Genomic DNA, 17,091 nt, shown 5'->3' on the forward strand with positions numbered 1-17,091 from the left:
TTGTCGAGTCTCGACTCCAAAACGCCGTGGTATCATTTTTGGTAGTACATCGCTTCGCACCCCAAACCACCATCTTTCCGTCCGATGCCCCCCCTTTGGTAGACTCAGTCGACCGCCCGCTTCTGGTATCCCCAGCCGTTCCCGACGGCGTTCACCCCATAACCAAGCGGGGTCGCGCTGCCGAGGCCCCGCCCCCTGAGCCGCCTAGGCATTACCGACCCAAAGAAGTAAACGGCCGAGACCACGGCGCCGGCACAAAACGACACCAGGCTGTAAAAGACGGTGCTGGCGTAGATGTGGCCGCCCATGCCGGCCCACACGACCTTGCCGGCGACCTTGGGTAGGGCCGGAGTGGGGAACCAGCGCACGCTGAAGCTGAACGGCAGCGGGTCCCCTATGACCAGGCGCCGGGTCGCACTGCCCTCAAGGTGGGTAAGCGGGCTGGTGCTGTAGGCGGTGCCACTGTCGAGCACGCCACTGTCGCGCGGCTGCACGTGGTGCTTCGGGGTGCTGTGCAGCAGCACGTTGAGGTGCGTGCTGATGTGCATGTGGCTCAGCTGTAGCGTGCCCGCCAGCGCAAACACCAGCGGGATGTACTCCTGCGCCGGCGGCTTCTCCCCGACGGCTGTGATGTGTGGCGGGGGCCGCGCGGGAAGGCGGCAGGATAACGGGGCGTCGTTGTGGATGTAGAACTCGAGCAGGTGGAAGAAGGGGTCGCTGATCATGGGGATGGTGCAGTTCTGCTCCCCCTCGATGCCGTAGTTAAATTCGAGTGGCTGGTTCGTCTCGTTGCAGACCGGGAAAGGGATCCATTGGATTTCGTGCTGTGCGTTTTCGATGTGTTCGCCCGTTTCCCTGTGGGCGCATCGTAGTCAGAAGTTGCCATCCACCTAGTTCCCGTACGCATTCTCGAGGACAGAAAGAAAAACAGGACTCACGAGCTTCGGTTCATGCACTCGACCCGTATCGGGGCGCCATAATGGTACGACGGTAAAGAGTGCTCGTGGTTTGGACTCGAAGCACCCATCGCCGTCGCCGCCAAGAAAGCAGCGATCAGCACGAACAGCTGCATCTGTCGCGGTAGGGACGGCATTTCGGTTGTTGTCTGAATGGGATCCCTATGCAATGGCGAGGAGACAGGACACGCGCCAGCGCATGTTCCGTACCGGTGAGACTAGAGGAGCTCGTGTGTCCAGACCTTGAGATTTGGTCGCACGTTCGAGGAGTGGCAAGTTGGCGACTTGGCCCATTGCCCAATGAAAATAGAGGAACCACCCCTAACCCTGGTCAACAGCGTTCATCCCACTTGTGCGGCATCAAACTCCTGGCAAAACTTCTCGGACTGGATGAAATCTCTAGAAGTTGGAGTTAGGGGTTGATTAATCATTATGAGCTAGTTCTACGCCTAGTACTTGCAACTTCGCCGCAATCATGATCCTGACGCCCAGGCTCATCCCTTTTTCTGGTCATCTTCTGAGACGCGTTCTCCATCCTTCGAGGTCCTTTAACATCACCAAATCGGAAATCGGAATTCGACGTTTGTACGGATCAGTAACTCGGGCAACCACAAATTACCCTGACCCCGCGAGTTCAAGTACTACTCATCGCTTTCGTTTTATTTATTTTTTAAAGAAGAAGGAATAGCAACCCCGCCCCGGCTGCTCCCCACAACCCCAAACCTCCACCGGACACACTCACCGCAGCATTCTCACCACCGCCAGTGCAAGGATGCTCAGCGGAGCACGCATTAGTCCGCGGCGTGTCGTTTGGCATGGCCGCGTTTCCGGTGGCGTTACCGCCGAGATACCATGACCCGATGTCGGTCAGGTTGCCCCACGGATCGAGCATGGCCATGTTGGGGCCGACGTTGGAGACAGTGCTGCGGAACGACCCGAACCAGCTGTACCGCGCCACGTCCTTGTTGCCCTCGAGGAATGTCAGGGACTGGTTGAAATACTCCTGCGTCGTCGACAGGTTCTGGTCGTTGTAGCCGTACTCTACCACCCAGAGCGGTACGCCTGGGAATCTAGGGCTATGGTTAGCTGACTGGAATCGAGTTCTCCCGATGATAGCGCCAACTTACGCAGAGGAAAACGAGCCAACCCGGTCCTTGAGCACGCCGAAATGCCCCAACGCATGGAACGGCACAAAGTCAAACTCGCACTCCTTGTCCTTGTTCAACTCGGTGCAGTTCTTGAGGAACGGGTCAATCCATCCACCACGGGGATCCCCCACAACAGGCAGCCCCAGCTTGACACCAAACTTCTCGCGCAGCGGGACAAGGTTCCGCACCCACGCGCGGGCGGCGTCCCGGGGCATCATCTCGCTCCCTCCATACTCGAACGGCTGATCCGGCAAGTTGAAGCCCATAACATGCGTGATATTCCTCGCATTGCGGCCGGAGGCGGGTTGGATCATCTCGGTTATGTTCCGGAGGAAGTCGGTGTCGTTGACGCCGCCGCCCCACAGCATGGGCACATACTCGATCCAATCCTGCCCCAGCGACGCGTACGTCTCCGACACGTTCCAGTGGAAGTTGTAGTACCACGAGATGGGCGAGCCCTCCCGCACCCAATTCGCGTCGTCCTCGGGCCAGTCCTTGTTGCCCACAGCCGCGAGTCCGCGCTTGGGCGACTTGGCGGCGAGCCCGGTTGCGGCGAGCAGACCCACCAGGGCCGAAAGGGGGGCGTGGCGCATTGCGGGGGTTGGATTGGGTACAGAGGCGGAAACTGGCTGAGATCTGATGGGTAGGTTGTGGTCTACCTGGCCATGTTGTCAGGGGTCTGGCGAGTTGTGAGAAGTTGATTGAGTGATTGACCCTCAAAGCTTCAAGAAAGATATCGGAGAATTTCAGTGTTGCCTAATTTCCCACGTTGTCGTGTCAGATTTTAGTCACATTTAGCCCCAAGGCGCTAAATGACAAACACCAACTGCATTGAGGGTCCGTAAACGACGCTGGGGCGACGGTCGCTCTCCCTATTCGTCACAACTTGGCGCGCCTAAGCGAAGCCAGCGCGTTCTTGCGGGTTCTCTGTACAAATCTCTCACGGGTCTATCGTCTACCATTGTGTACCACATAGATACTTTATATAAATCAGGCTAGGTCGTCGCATGACGCCTCTGCCATTACTAGGTATTCATATCCTGCTTTGTATGTTCTAGATATTGACTATACCACACTACAAGACCTATTCTCAACGCCCGTCACTCGCTGTAGACTGGAGACGAGATGAGATGTGTGAACAGGTCATAGGGTCCATCTATGCGAACATGAATACTAGGTACTGCCCTGGATGGCCTAGCTTGAGGGTCTTTGTTCCGGCACCGTGCATGCCACTTCCCCGCCGAGTTCCATTCAATAATGCAGTAACTATCCTGAACTACCACCTTACTCCCGTTACGCCGGAAGTTAAATGAACGCATCGTCTCTCTACACACTTATACATTCATTCTGACAACAACCTAGTCCTCAAATCGGGTAATTCCCGCGGCAATCGGTAAAATATGCTCAAGCGGATCTCAGCATGTTACACCTCATCAAGATCAGTACCCCTGGCACCAACTACTGTCGAGCCGGCCGGGGCTTCCATTACCTTGCCTGGGCTCTCGGTGCCGACGTACCCTCTTGCAGGGACTCATCGCCTACACCACATCCCCAATCTTTGCCCTGCTTGCAAACAAATTGATACCAGGATCATCGCAGTCGCCGAACGATATACACTCTTGGCAAACTTTTGGGATCTCGAGGGGTCGGCCATCGAGTGCCGGTTTTGTGCATTACTCGCGCAGGCCATCAAAGACAACGCAAATCTAGGTCTTGAAACGACTCCTATAGCACTGGGTTTTACGCGGAAGGATGCATGCTCTTTATGCTTGGCTCTAGAAGCCGGCATTCTGCGCGTATACCTAGCATCGCGCCCCAGCAAAATCACGGATGATGGCTTCACTTTAGCAGAGTTCCGGGTGTATCTTGATGAAGACGCCGGCTTCAGGAACGAAATCTCAGGTGAGGTCGCTTCGATACTTTTAGTCCTGGAAGACTGCGTTAACAAGTTGAGGGCCCACTAAACACAGGTACCTTCTTAGCTGACGCAGATGTGTAATTGGATTTTCCTTTAACGCGCTGTAGCTTGGCATGAATTCCCGCCTTTGATGCCTCCACCACCATCGGTTGCTCCCAGCCTGAAGACAAACACTCACTTCGACCACACGGAATGTTCCATCCATGATCGAACCGATATCGCCACTACAGCGGTAGAGTCGATGCTGGATTCATTGCCCCCATGCACCTGTCTCATGCCACCCGACGCCAGAGCAGGCGATCGATATACGTACGAGGCATATTGCCAATCCGTTGACCCAGCGAGGGTTGAATAACTGTTAGCAGCACCCGCCCTTCCTACTCGAGTGATCTATATCGGTCCTTTAGACGTGGCCTTAGGATCTAAACTGAAATTACATCTTCGGCTGTCATCACTCCACAACCCCTACTTCGCTCACCACGCCACATTCAGACATCGTTGGGGAGGTGCAGTACCGTTTATGACAACAACCAACACTTTCACATCTAGAGTCAATGGCTTTTACTTGGAGGAGCTCCCTCCAAGTTTCCAAGATGCAGTTCTGGTCGCTCGGACCCTGGGGCTCCGGTACTTATGGATCGACTCCCTCTGTATCATGCAGGACGACGAGGCGGACTGGCTTGCCCAATCCCAACAGATGGGGAGAATCTTTGCAAATTCCACCCTGACAATCGCCGCTCATTCAGCGCAGGATTCCACGCAAGGCTTCCTAGGTTCGTTTTTTCTTCCTAGCTTGCTCCGAATCACCCCCGACAACCCGGCAGGTGGCTTCACCATTCCAACGCCGGAGCTGTCCTCCGCCGCTCTGCTGAACAGGTTCTCACAAAGCTGCCTCCACAGCAGAGCGTGGGTGATGCAGGAGCTGTGTCTCTCTCCGCGTATTCTCCATTTCGTCGAAAATCGCGTCCCACGGGAATGCGAGCACACACCCTTGCGGATTGATACCGCAAACCCACCGACGTGGGCAGCGCTGCTGTTACAAGGTCTCGGTCGCAGGATTGGGAGCAACTAGGAGAAGCCCGCTCCAATTTCTGGCGGGAGTTGATCTCTCAATACTCGACCTGTCAGATGACGAAACCGGGCGACAAACTGATAGCCGTAGCTGGCATCGCCGAACAGCTGGACCGCCTTTTTGCTTCGACGTTATCTTGCAACTATCACTGCGGCATCTTTAATACCGACGTTGTAAGATCTATTTTATGGCACTCTAGCCAGGCCCTCAAACCTTTACAGAAGCCAGCGAAGAGGGCCCCGTCATGGTCCTGGGCCAGCGTGGACGGCAGGGTAGCTTTCGCCGCTTTTCCGGATGGTGCCGACATGACGTGCAGTGTGATTTTCAGGTCTATTACGCCAGATGGGGTTTGCCTGAATACAATAGAGATGGCGCCATGGATGCGATCCTTCGCCTTGCAACGTCATGCTAGCACCCGCTCGCTTGTCGTCGAGGGTGGTCTAACACAACGTCCAGGAGGAAGCATCCAGGTAAAGCAGCCAGGTCAAGCTAATTCGAAAAGGCAGCATGGCTTCCTTCAGTACACTGTTTCTAATTATTATCACACCTCCATAAGAAGCACAAACCGACCCATATTCTACTTGTCAGCAGAATGGCCGTTGAAGACGTCATTTAGTAATATCAAGCGGTGATTGCTGTTATCGCCGACTGCTAGACCTTTTCCAATGACGAGCCACACGTTGCCCACCCTCTCGTCGGAGCCTCGGGGACTGGCCATGCACCGTAAACCCCGACTCTACCGGACTGCGATTGCTCGAAAGGTTGGACGAGATCCTATTGCTGCCGGCCCACCTGCCATACTTAGCGGCAGTCGGAACCTCGCGGGATGCCAATCCCTGACTGTATCTGGGCCCATTGGTCAGGCTTAGCCAGATCTGGCAAATGGTCCCTTGTTAAGGACATAGTCGGAGTATTCCAAGACGGGGCGTTGCTACACCGTAATTTGTCATGATTTTGTGCAGTTACGAAGTATGACAAACCAAACCCCTACCCCTTGCTAGGTGAATTGCAAATCCGGGCACTGGAAGTCCCGAAGCCCGACTGCGGTCTAAACCGCCGCCATCACTCCCCGCTTTACTTCATATTGGTCCTGTCTTCGAGACTTATATTAGTAGGAGCTGGCGGTGCTCATGTTCAGCGACTTTTTCTTCAGCATCAACAGTTGGGAAGAAGCACGATACATATACCGCACAGCATGGCTTCCCTCGGGAACTGGTCGTTCAACCCCTTGCCGGCGTTTGCGCCGACCGTCTTCCCCAACATCGCCATGTGGGATGTCAACAACACGGCCAAGAACCTTAGCTACCAAGTGCAGATCTCCTGGCCCTTCGAATGGGAATCCCGCGAGGTAACTGATAAGTCAGCCCTGACCCTGTAAGTGACGGACCAGCCAATCACCACCCCTCTCCCGAAAAAAAAAAGAAAAAGAAGAAAAGGAACGAAAAATAGAAAAAATAGCAAAAAGGAAACAAACCAATCACACCTAACCACCACCTCCCTCCCAGCTACATTCTCGACGGCAACGCGCTGGGCACGACCGCCGCCGAAGCCATCAAGCGGCGCAAACTGATCTACGCCGACCAGCCCGACGCGGTCGTCGTCAGCGTGGGCTACCCGCTCACCAACGCCGTCTACGACGTGGCCCGCCGCAACGCCGACTTCACCCCACCCCTGCCCCCCGCGGCACCTTCGACGGGGGGGCCGGAGCCGGCGGGTAACGGGCGCGCGGATGAGTTTTTGGCGTTCTTGAGCGGCGTGCTGCGGCCGTGGGTGAGGGGGACGGTGTTTCCTGGCGTGGGGTTTAAGAGGGATGCGTTGTATGGGCATTCGTTGGGCGGGTTGTTTGTGGTGTATGCGCTGGTGAGTGAGCCGGCGGCGTTTGATACGTTTGTGGCGGCGAGTCCGGGCGTGGGGTGGAATGATGGGGCGTTGTTGGAGGAGATTACGCAGAGGTTTGGGGATGGTTTGGGGGGTGGTGGTGAGCAGCGGCGGCAGCAGGGTGGTGGTGGTGGGAATGAGACGAAGCTCGGCTTTGTTTATTGGATATGGCGGCGCAGAGCAGTTCTCTGCTCGGAGGCGTGCCGAGACGGAGGAGAATTTCCAGGCGCGTAAGGCTCTGTACCGATGGGACCACATGACGGAGTGGAGTCATGCGCTGTACGACCGTGTCCGCTCGGGCAATGGGGTGTCGGAGGTGGTCTTGAGGGAGTATGATGGGCAGGACTATTCTGGGTGGGCGGGGACCGTGTTGACGGAGGCGATTGAGTACTTCTTTGAATGGTAGTTAGGGGTGATGATGGTTCACCACCAGACAGGCCGGTGCCGGTCACACAACTTTAAGTTCTTGGGAGATATAGTTTGAGATAGCTTTGTATGTTCAGGCGTTTTGGTATGCAAATAATATGTACACAGGGATGACACCAACCTTCTAGTATTTGGTCGAAACCCCGAAGCCAATGTCCGGCAACTAGAGGCGGCGTGGGAAACGTGTATACGATGGGCGGACAGTCGGGGGATGAAGTTCGCCCCGGAAAAGAGCGAACTGATCCATTTCAACAAAGGGCGACGGCAGTGGACCGAACAAGTAAACCTTACCAACCCAGGGGGAGGCACCAGCCCCGTTAAACCAGAAGGGTCTGCCAGGTTCCCTGAGGAGTCCTGGTTGGACTGGAAAACCTCAACTGGAAGGCCCACCCTGGTGGCGAGTGGAAAAGAAGCTGAGGAACCCAGAGCTATGCCCTGTCGAGGATCGTGGCCAAAGACATGGGGAAATGGGGCTAGCCCAAAGCGCGAGAAGTGTACACAAAGTGCCATCCGGTCGGCGCTGGCCTGATGGCGCATCATCGTTTCACATCCCCCACGGATGTGGGAGGCGAGCCGGTAAAGAAAGGCATCACTAAGGCCCTCGGAGAAGGCCCAGAATAAGAGCTTGCGGATTGTGGCGGGAGCCTTTAAGTCTACCCCAATCCGTAACCTCGAGACAGAGACGTGGGTCCCCACCATTGGACTTGTACCTAAACAAACGGCTTGCCGATTTCGAAAACCGACTCCAACGACCCGATCTGGACGACGGTCAAGGCGGCAAGAACACGGCGGCGAGCGTTGTCCTCACCGCCTGCCGCAAGATACAGCAGAGGCTTAGCTCGAGGAGGGGCAACAGGGGCCGACCGCGAACCTTGGGACCTCAAGGGCCTACGGCGGTGGAGAGAGCCGCGGACACGGTCATGCGCTGGACGGGGGGAACCGTTGATACGAACAGGGTAGTAGAAGAAGCTTGGAAAGCGAGGTGGTTAAAGGAACAGGACGGCAGGGCAATCACCAGGCCGGCGGACGACTTTGACCATCAGCAGGAGACGCTATTCCGGAACGAAACCCTAAGGAGGCACGACGGTCTCAGCAAGGCAAAGAGCTCACTGCTGATTCAAATCCAGACGGGAGCAATAGGCTTACGGGGCTTCTTGTTTACACGGGGAGTCCCGGAGGTTCTGACTCCTGCCTGCGAGTGTGGCGAGGGACGAGAGACTGCCGAACACCCTGGTAGTGTGGTGTTTGGCCCCCACCGTTGACTCGAAGATGGGAGAGAACTGGAATTCGGACACGACGGGACTTTTACTCTGTTCTACACGGCATCAATCCCACGACTGCACGGCTCGCGAGGAGAGTCCTCGACTGGCTGATGGGCTCGGGGAAGGTGCCGATGTACAACTTAGCCCAGGAGGCTCAAGCGCCCCCGTTCGGAGGCCAGGAGGCCTCCTCTCTTTGTATATGTAGGCTCACTAAAACGCATCGCTCCTTGATTGTTGGTATGGGTTTTTCACCCGGCCCGGGAGGGCACGGTTTTCCTGTACACTGAATAGCAGAGGGTCCGGCACGCCCTAGGGCGTAGCGGAGTATGAATAATAATAATAATATGTACACAGTTACAAGATCTGCAATCCGATTCCCTCCTGATTTACTCGCACCCAACGCGGGCCGAGTCGATGGCGATGTCGTCGTACCAGAATGTGTTGGTGTCGCCGCCGTACGACTCCCAGCCGAAGTATACAGCCTCTGGCGTAGGTTTGATGCTGCTCCGCTGCCACTGGCCGGCGTTGGGGTTGCCATCGCCCGGCACGCTGGTCAAACCCTCAACGGCCTCGCCGTTAAGCCACGTCTCGATAGAGCCGTCGGTGCCGACGTGGTACTCGAAACACTGCCACTCGCCCGTGGGGAGGGCGGCCGAGGCGGCGATACCCTGCGGGGATAGGTCCGGGAGGGTGGCGTCGTCGGACTCGCGGTTGTACATCAGGATCTTGCTCTGGCCGCCGATGCGTAGGTGCTTGTTGGTGCCCTGAGCGGGATCCGGCATGGTAATGAAGGTGACGTGGGAGTCGGTGAGGGCCTTTGACGCCTTGCTGGAAGAGGATGACGGTCAGAACTGCTTTCATGTCTAGAATTTGTCGATTGTTGCAAACTTACACCCAAGCCCTGACATAAAGATCTCCGCTGGGGATGCTCTTCGTGCCGAAAAAGATGTGCCCGCAGAAGCCACCAGCACCGTCGACCCGGATGGAGTTCGAGCCACTGTGTGCGGTGGAGCTGTCCAGGGCGACCTTACCGCCCTGGTTGCAGTCAGGGGCGTAGGTAGGCCATGCTGTCTCGTCCCAGCCGCCCTCGAAGTCTTCGGCGACCTGGGCGAAGGTGGCGGGCACGAGGGCGAGAGCGAGAAGGGCAGTCTGGCGGAGCATTGTCGCAGATGGTTGCTGGGGTAGCAAGTGAGGATGGAAGAGGAATGGGACTGAGAAGGTAGGAGTCTAAAAGGAGCAAGTAACTGGGGTTGAGTAGTATGTACTTATGTTGGGTACGCGATCCCTGGTTCCTCGGCGCTGCGTTCTCGCTGCGGGAAAGCTTGTTTAAATCCAGGGGCGATCTCATCGCGCCGGCTGTGTCCATGGCCCATATTCACCACTTCACCTTCCGTGCCGCTCAATTTGGAAGTTCCGTGAGCGGGTGCTCAATGGAGACTTCAATTAACAGCCGGTCGCGTCGGACCGTTGGCAAGGGCTGCAATTTAGCCCTTCAAGCCGCCTCCGGTACTTTTTATGCCGATCTTCTATGCACCCCGCACCCACCTTACCAGGAACCATTCGTGATCAACGGGGGTGGGTTCTGTTAGAGGGACGGGGATCTTCATCGCCGTCCGGCCCAGACGAGCCGCCTCTTGGAACGGCTCAGATGCCGATAATACGATGGTCACCGGGACCGGGGACATCAAGAAATGGTTGAGATCCCGGCCCGAGATGCAAAGCAGCAGAACCAAAACCATCCCCAACCATAACAAGGCTATCTCCGGATCGACACTCGGATATACGGCAACAGGAAATAACCCCAGCGACGAGCCGCTAATTAGACGAGTTTCAGGTTTTCGATTATGTTTCCTTTGAATTGCTCACCCTGGTAACTCACGTACGGAACTGTAAACGTCACAGCGTACGGAGTACATACGAGTGCCTGGTTATAACAAGGGACATGTCCCCACCATACGCCAGGTGCCCGGAAAGAGATCGCCATCCACATATTCCGCAGCCCAGGTTTTACATAAATCCGATTCAGCCCTATTTCCATTTAACTCCAGCATATTCGTTTCTCATGTCTGATCATAATAGTGAGGAAGTCATCGTTGCGAAGGGCTCCGAGGAGCCTATGACGACGCGCCCTTACGCCAACGTCTCGTAGCCGGAGCCGCGCTGGTAGTTGGAGCGGTTTGAGAAGAGATAGTAGACGATCATGCCGATAACGGGGAATAGGAAGACGACCAGGCACCAAATGAGCTTCTGGACGGGCGTGCGGCTCGACTTGAGGACCTCGACTGTTGGGAAGCAGCGTTAGCATTCGGTCATGGTTTGACATCAAATGGAGATTGACTCGGCTAAAACTAAATAACATAGACGTACCAAAGACAATAATATCCAGGATGAGGACAACAAGTCCAATGAGTCCGCCGCCAGTGCCATACTGCCAACTGTTGTCCAGTGCTTCGGTCGAGACAGGAGCGGCGAGGCCGAAAGAGGCGAAGCAGAGCTGGAGGATGATGTTGGAGAGGAGGACGTTGAAAGCCATGATGTTGACTGTTTCGAGGTGAGTTGTTTTCTTGGTTTAATACTGGCTTCAGCGCTGATACGGGGGGAGAATATTTGATGTATATGATGTTTTGGTAATGGAGGGGTGTGAGGGGAAGTAAACTTTATCCAGATTCAAGTTCATGTCGTGCAGCCTGTCCGTGCTGATGACGAGTGGAGGTAGTAGGGGTGACGTCATGCAAACGGGGTGCCTTGGCTGCTTTGCTAACCACAGCAAGTGGCTGCTTGGCTGCCTGCTTGGATGCACGAGCTCCTTCGGACATTTTGATCCGGGAGTGCGGGATTCTTCCATGATCCATCGTCATTGCCTTGAATATCCTTTCCGGTGTCTCTCACTGCCTGCACTTGCATCACATCAACCATCAACTAACAATCAACAAATCGCCCAGTCTCAGGCCGTCAGCCAGTGCAACGGCTGAAATACCGCAACAAAATAATTAGGGAATTTCTAGCGAGCACCCTCCAAATGACCATGGAGCACCCCTCACTTTCCGAAAATGGACTAGCTCGCCACATTTCCACAGGCACACAGTGCTAACATCGCCACATGACGAACAAGCCACTTAGAGTCCGGAACATTACTTGAGGCTATTCGCAGAATAATCGTCGTAACCCATCATCCCGCCTATGAGGTCTCTGAACATGGGAAAGGTACAATTGGATCCTATCAAGCTGTCTCATCGTTCCCATCTTGAAGAACTAGATCATCCTCCGTAAGCGCGAGTCTATCAGCCTCGAGGTCCCGAAGCAGGGCATCATGCATATCTTCAGCATCTGGATTTACGATCTCGAGGCCGTCAATGATGCGCTGGTGGGCTCGAGGGCGAATAGTGCCACGCTCGAACGTATCTTCACCAGCCTGGCTTAACCGCTGCAGACCTAGCGATGTGGTTGTGACCTCCTCGGTAGGTGTGCTCGTACGTTCTCCAGAGGCACCAGCGACCACGATACAGTCGGCTTCCTGAGTCTCCTGCTGCTGTGGTTGCGGCTGCTGTGGCTGCTGTGGCTGCTGTTGTTGCTTCCGGGGGCGGCCTCGTGCCTTGCTTTTGGATGCTTTCTGCAGCACCGGCGGGGCTGTTGACGAGGGAATGGCTGTAGCCAGTTCATCCTTAAGCTCATGCTCGAACGCTGAAGGTAGCCGCTTTGTACTCTTGATGCCCTCGCCCTTCTTCGTGGCGATCGCTCTAAAGGGGCGGCCCTTGCCCTTAACCGCGAGAGGGTTTAGCGGGATATCCGGCATGCTGCTGGTCATCGGCTGCTCCTGTACGAGTGTAACTGGGCGGTAGTTCCACCAATGCTTATGGACCTGCTTTAGCTCGAGGGGGATGACGCCGTTAATGTGCTTATATAGAGTATGACGGCAGGGGAGTCCGTGAGTGGTCGGGAGACTGCAGGAGCAAGTACTCCCCTCGAGCGGAGCGTTCTTCGCAGGTAGAGCTGCAATCTCCATCGCGAGTAGCTCAAGCGCGAAGGGGGAGATCTGCCCACGAACCCAGCCGTAAATAGCGTTGTTGAAGTCCGTCCTGGTCTTATTGGTAGCCTGGGCGCTGCTGATGTCGAGAGTGCTGCGCTGGTTCTTCTAAAACAGGCAGAGGCGATCGAACACGCTCTTGAGGTCGGCTTTGGAGCTGATGAGGTACTTCTTGATAGCAGAATGCGCTGATTCCACTGCAGAAGTCGTGACGTGGCCCATGTGAGGCACCTTGTTGGTCCAAGCAGCCACCAGCTTTTCCTTCCACGGATCAAGCCAAGTCTTGGTCACGTACTTTATAGCCTCCTCGGGGTGCCGGCCTGGCGCCTTGAACTTGGCCAGGGTACTCTCGTAAACCTCCTCGGTACTTGCGGCAAGGAGAGCGTTCCATTCTTTAAGGAACTCCTTGAACTTGGGGTGACGCTGATATTCCGCGCCCACCTTCGTGGCCGGGGGGAAATGACGGCGAGCCTTGGCGAGTACATTCATGTTGACGTGCCAGCGGCAGAGAAGGTGCGGTACTGCAGCCCATGAGCTCTTGTTGAGGGCCTTTAGCAAGGCCAGTTCTCGATTAGAGACCATAAGGCCAGGCTTGGGAATACCTTCACCCTCTAGAATCGAGATCTGATGCTTAAGAGCTACTTGGTAATGATCCTCCTGCTCGCCGCTTATGAAGGTGACTGCCCAATTGAAGACCTTGTTGCAGTGGGTCACTCCGCAAGCGTTAAACATCGGCATGTTGTGGCAGTTGGTCTTATACGTGGCGTCAAGCAGCAGAATGTCTGGTTCTGCTTTAGCAGTCCAAGGCCAGTTTTGGGAGCAATGGTTAAGGAGGTGACTCGATTCTGGGCATCCCGGGTATCTCTCCAAACAAATAGGCTGCCCTGGAAGGTAAGGTGGTCCTCGTAGAGAGCCTGGAGGGGGGATCGGCCCTTTAGCTCCTCGCGGCGATGTCGCTGGAGAAGGTTGTGGATATCCTTTCCCAAGATCCCGAGCTCATCCGCATGTATCTTTCCCAGGATCTGCGCCGGCCTGACGCCCTTGTTCGCTAGCTCAATAACCTCCTGCTCCAACGGCTTCAACTTCTCGGCTCGCGAGGCAGCAAAAGCAGTCTCTTCGTTCCATCCGTGGTTGTGCGCAATTCCCTCGGGCACCTCCAGAGCCCACTGGCCGTTTAGCAAAGGCTTAGCCTTGAACTTGAACGGGCAGCCCGTGAACTGGGAGCTGGTCTTGCGGCGCTTCGATTCGTGGACCTCGAGGTTGGCCTTTGACTTGTAAACTCGGCCCTTAGCGCATCGGAAGAGGGCATTCCCCTTCTTCGATCCATTTTTGACGACTCTGTACCCATTGGTGGCTGCGTGGCGCCCAATCGCTTCCCAGGCTTCTTCCAACGAATTGTAGACACCTGACGGCGGCGGTGCCCCGCAAGGGCGTAGAATCCGCGGTCCCATCGCTCGGGTACCTGCGAGTGACATCTATTGTTAAATCCAGCGCTTAAAAGAGGTCGGAATCGTATCTCTGCCGAACTGTAGCGATGCTGTAGTGATGCTGTTGTGTGGAGGAAATTTGGGCCGAAGTTGTGAGATTCGAGAACAGAAAATATGGGCTGGCATTCACTGTGCCGGATACTGTGCATTGATTGGAAATATGGCGAGCTAATCCATTTTCGGAAAGTGAGGGGTGCTCCATAGTCATTTGGGGGGTGCTCGCTAGAAATTCCCAATAATTAACTAGACGGACAATAGTTAAGCATTAAGAGGGATTGGCCGGCACTGGGGCCATCAGGTGACATGTGACATATCGTGCTTTCACAAAGTCGGATTTCTGGGGTCCATCACTCACGTTACTATGCACTAATTTCATTAAGTATCTATCATAACTAGCTATCATGGGTATCTCATGGATTGCCAGTGGTCACTGCCGTTCATCATCTCATTCGACGCTCATGCAATCGGTCTGCTAGTGGTGGTATGGTTGGTACGCGGCCCCTTGTTGTTGTTGTTGTTGTTGTTGTTGTTGTTGGTAGTCCTGGTGAGGGTTCTCACACACCTGCTGGTGCTGCTGCTGTCCGTATTGCGGTTGTGAGTATTGACTCATAGGCTGGACATAGATCCGCTGCTGCCAGTGCCCCCGGTCCGCGAACACGGACGGGTCCGACCAGACTCGGTTGCGCACCATAAAAGTGACCAGCCCCAGGACAGTAGCCGAGACCCAGTAGTCGAGGATGGGATAGATTATTTTCTGCGTAGATAGCTCGGTTTTAATCCAGTTTGGAATAGCGTACTTCACTTCAACCGCCAAAACGAAGGCGCAGCGAAGCAGCCAGAGGAGAGACGCTGCGAGAAAGAGACTAGGTAACTACGAGAGGCACTGGGTTAGCCACCGGTATAAAGTATAAGGTAGGTAGGTACCTGTTGCTGGGGCACTCACGTTCCCGACGACAAGGTCGCCTCGTCTGTTCAACTTCGCCGCGCAATAGATGGCGAGCCCAACATTCAACGCCGCGACGAGACACAGAGCGAGATTGATTATGACAAGCAGCCAATCTAGTCGGATGCGATCTGCATCTGGTTTCAAAAAATCTGCGATCGTCTTGGCGAACCAGGCAATGTCGAAGGCAATCAGTACCACCGTTGCGAAGATGGTATCCAGCTGCGCCGCCTTCCACCACTTCTTCTTCGCCAACACCAGATACCAAACGGATAGTCCGGCGAGATAGACTGCATGAGACGCAAGGACGCTCGCCGCCGTGGCGAGGAGTGAGGAAACGGCTGATCCGTAGAAGCTTGTCACCGCCGCTTGCCAGTTGAGGTCAATCATTCGTTGATCGTCCATCTGGTCTCGGACACGCACGATCGCGGTGACCGGGAAGATGATGGCAGTGGCCACGGCCCTGGCATCGTGTTTTGATTAGCAACATGAAGCGGCAGCTCGATTCACTCCATCCACGATCGCTGCAGGGAACTCTCAACTCCGTGTCTTACAATAGGTAGGCTGGAAACGCCATGTGCAGGAAAATCCGTGTCAATCTCAGCGGTTGGGCTTGGTGTCTGCCGTGTTTTCCGCACAGATTGAAGCCCCAGAAAGTACCAAGTGGTATCAGAGTGACCCCGATCAGCGCCGCGCTTACGGCCCATGCCTGCCACGATAAGAACCAGTTGAAGTTCATGGTGCTTTTGTTGCCGCTGGCTGTCTATCGGATCAAGCTTAGGTAGTTCACGGCCAAGAGGAGTAAGTCCAATAATGGGCTCGAGGGGCAAGAACAGGAACCCCTTGGTTTATGAAATGTACTATTCTATAGTTCCTGCACCGTAGCATCAGTGCATGGCTCTGGGGCTGTGTTGGGGGCTGGTGCCAATGCCAAGGGAAGTTGTTGGTGCGCCTTACCCGCGACAGGGCTTTCTCCTTCACACGACGACACCGCGTTGGATTCAGAGGCTGCCCGACTTGTGCCCAGACACGGGAACCTCGCAGGCTAGCTTCTCTTGGCCAAACGTCCGTTTTGGCTCGTATTATCAAAGTTCTAGCCATCTTGGCGGTGTTTGTCGTGCTGAGGGATTCATCCCGCGTGATGCAACCAGCAACCTTGGGGGCCAAATCACTCAGGAAGGTCGTCGGGTACAAATTAGGTTTGTCCCCATGGCTCTAGCCTTCCACTAGGGTGGCTGGTAAGATCCAAAGCCAGGAGCGGACTCCACAACGATGAGGCCGCCGAGTCACTCTATCAGTTTATTCCTGCCATTTCCCCAAGGGGATCCAACAACCATTAAAGGCGGCATCATGAGCATCGCTCATCTGGGTGGCACGAATCTCATGCTTTCGGGACACTTTCCCTCTTTATCTTGAACCTTATTATGATGACCCTTATGCCATTCGTCACTTGTGCATCGCAGCAGGAGCAACACGGATGATACCCAGGTATGAAAGTTTTATGCAAGAGCTCGCGCCTTTTGCATGTGCCCAAACGGGCAGCCCAAAAAACAGCTTTCTGGTTTACTTCTCGCATCACCAGAATAAGGCATGTATCCTGTGGTTATGAAGAGTATGAAACTCGTAGACAAGTGATAATTTGATAAAGTATGAGCCATGGTTAGTGGAAACCTTACTGTAAACAAGGATATCTCCCTACTGCTGTTTCTCCCCACTGACATCTACTGTAGGTCAAAGTTTACCTTATGATGCTCTTATTTTCGGGAATAAAGACATTAACTACCTGATTCTGATGGGTTTCATTTTCGGAGTTGTAAAAGTGCTGCAAACAATCGTCAAACAGTTGCTGCAATTACTCCCTGCACACCTGTCCACTGGCAGCTACACTGACTGCGTAGCACCATTTTCTCTTGAGTTCTCCTCCTTGAACTGTAGCGTTTTTCCTATTTGAACTGCAATGGTTCGGGAAAAGGAGCC

General features: G+C 54.9%; 6 protein-coding genes across 6 annotated transcripts; 1 reads left to right on the forward strand and 5 right to left on the reverse strand.

Moving 5' to 3' along the window:
• Positions 1-104: 104 nt before the first annotated feature.
• CHGG_03738 (uncharacterized protein) lies at positions 105-1,093 on the reverse strand (the record flags this gene model as incomplete). Its single annotated transcript, XM_001222951.1, has 2 exons — positions 105-855; positions 939-1,093. 2 exons carry the CDS (start codon positions 1,091-1,093, stop codon positions 105-107), a joined length of 906 nt encoding a protein of 301 aa, XP_001222952.1.
• A 533-nt stretch (positions 1,094-1,626) lies between these two features.
• Positions 1,627-2,697, reverse strand: CHGG_03739 (uncharacterized protein; the record flags this gene model as incomplete). Its single annotated transcript, XM_001222952.1, has 2 exons — positions 1,627-2,026; positions 2,084-2,697. 2 exons carry the CDS (start codon positions 2,695-2,697, stop codon positions 1,627-1,629), a joined length of 1,014 nt encoding a protein of 337 aa, XP_001222953.1.
• Positions 2,698-6,289: 3,592 nt separating this feature from the next.
• Positions 6,290-7,927, forward strand: CHGG_03740 (uncharacterized protein; the record flags this gene model as incomplete). The annotated part of the gene is made up of 4 exons (XM_001222953.1): positions 6,290-6,468; positions 6,600-7,072; positions 7,152-7,374; positions 7,507-7,927. The coding sequence occupies 4 exons, from the start codon at positions 6,290-6,292 to the stop codon at positions 7,925-7,927; spliced, it is 1,296 nt and encodes a 431-aa protein (XP_001222954.1).
• A 1,119-nt stretch (positions 7,928-9,046) lies between these two features.
• CHGG_03741 (uncharacterized protein) lies at positions 9,047-9,821 on the reverse strand (the record flags this gene model as incomplete). The annotated part of the gene is made up of 2 exons (XM_001222954.1): positions 9,047-9,488; positions 9,553-9,821. 2 exons carry the CDS (start codon positions 9,819-9,821, stop codon positions 9,047-9,049), a joined length of 711 nt encoding a protein of 236 aa, XP_001222955.1.
• Positions 9,822-10,790: 969 nt separating this feature from the next.
• Positions 10,791-11,193, reverse strand: CHGG_03742 (uncharacterized protein; the record flags this gene model as incomplete). Its single annotated transcript, XM_001222955.1, has 2 exons — positions 10,791-10,942; positions 11,028-11,193. The coding sequence occupies 2 exons, from the start codon at positions 11,191-11,193 to the stop codon at positions 10,791-10,793; spliced, it is 318 nt and encodes a 105-aa protein (XP_001222956.1).
• Positions 11,194-11,880: 687 nt separating this feature from the next.
• On the reverse strand, positions 11,881-16,215 carry CHGG_03743 (uncharacterized protein; the record flags this gene model as incomplete). Its single annotated transcript, XM_001222956.1, has 8 exons — positions 11,881-12,693; positions 12,820-13,295; positions 13,445-14,159; positions 14,527-14,530; positions 14,666-15,042; positions 15,115-15,577; positions 15,669-15,877; positions 16,072-16,215. 8 exons carry the CDS (start codon positions 16,213-16,215, stop codon positions 11,881-11,883), a joined length of 3,201 nt encoding a protein of 1,066 aa, XP_001222957.1.
• Positions 16,216-17,091: the final 876 nt, after the last annotated feature.

This window comes from Chaetomium globosum, genomic scaffold (genome assembly GCF_000143365.1).
Source record: "Chaetomium globosum CBS 148.51 scaffold_4 genomic scaffold, whole genome shotgun sequence".
NCBI classification, from domain to species: Eukaryota; Fungi; Ascomycota; class Sordariomycetes; order Sordariales; family Chaetomiaceae; genus Chaetomium; species Chaetomium globosum.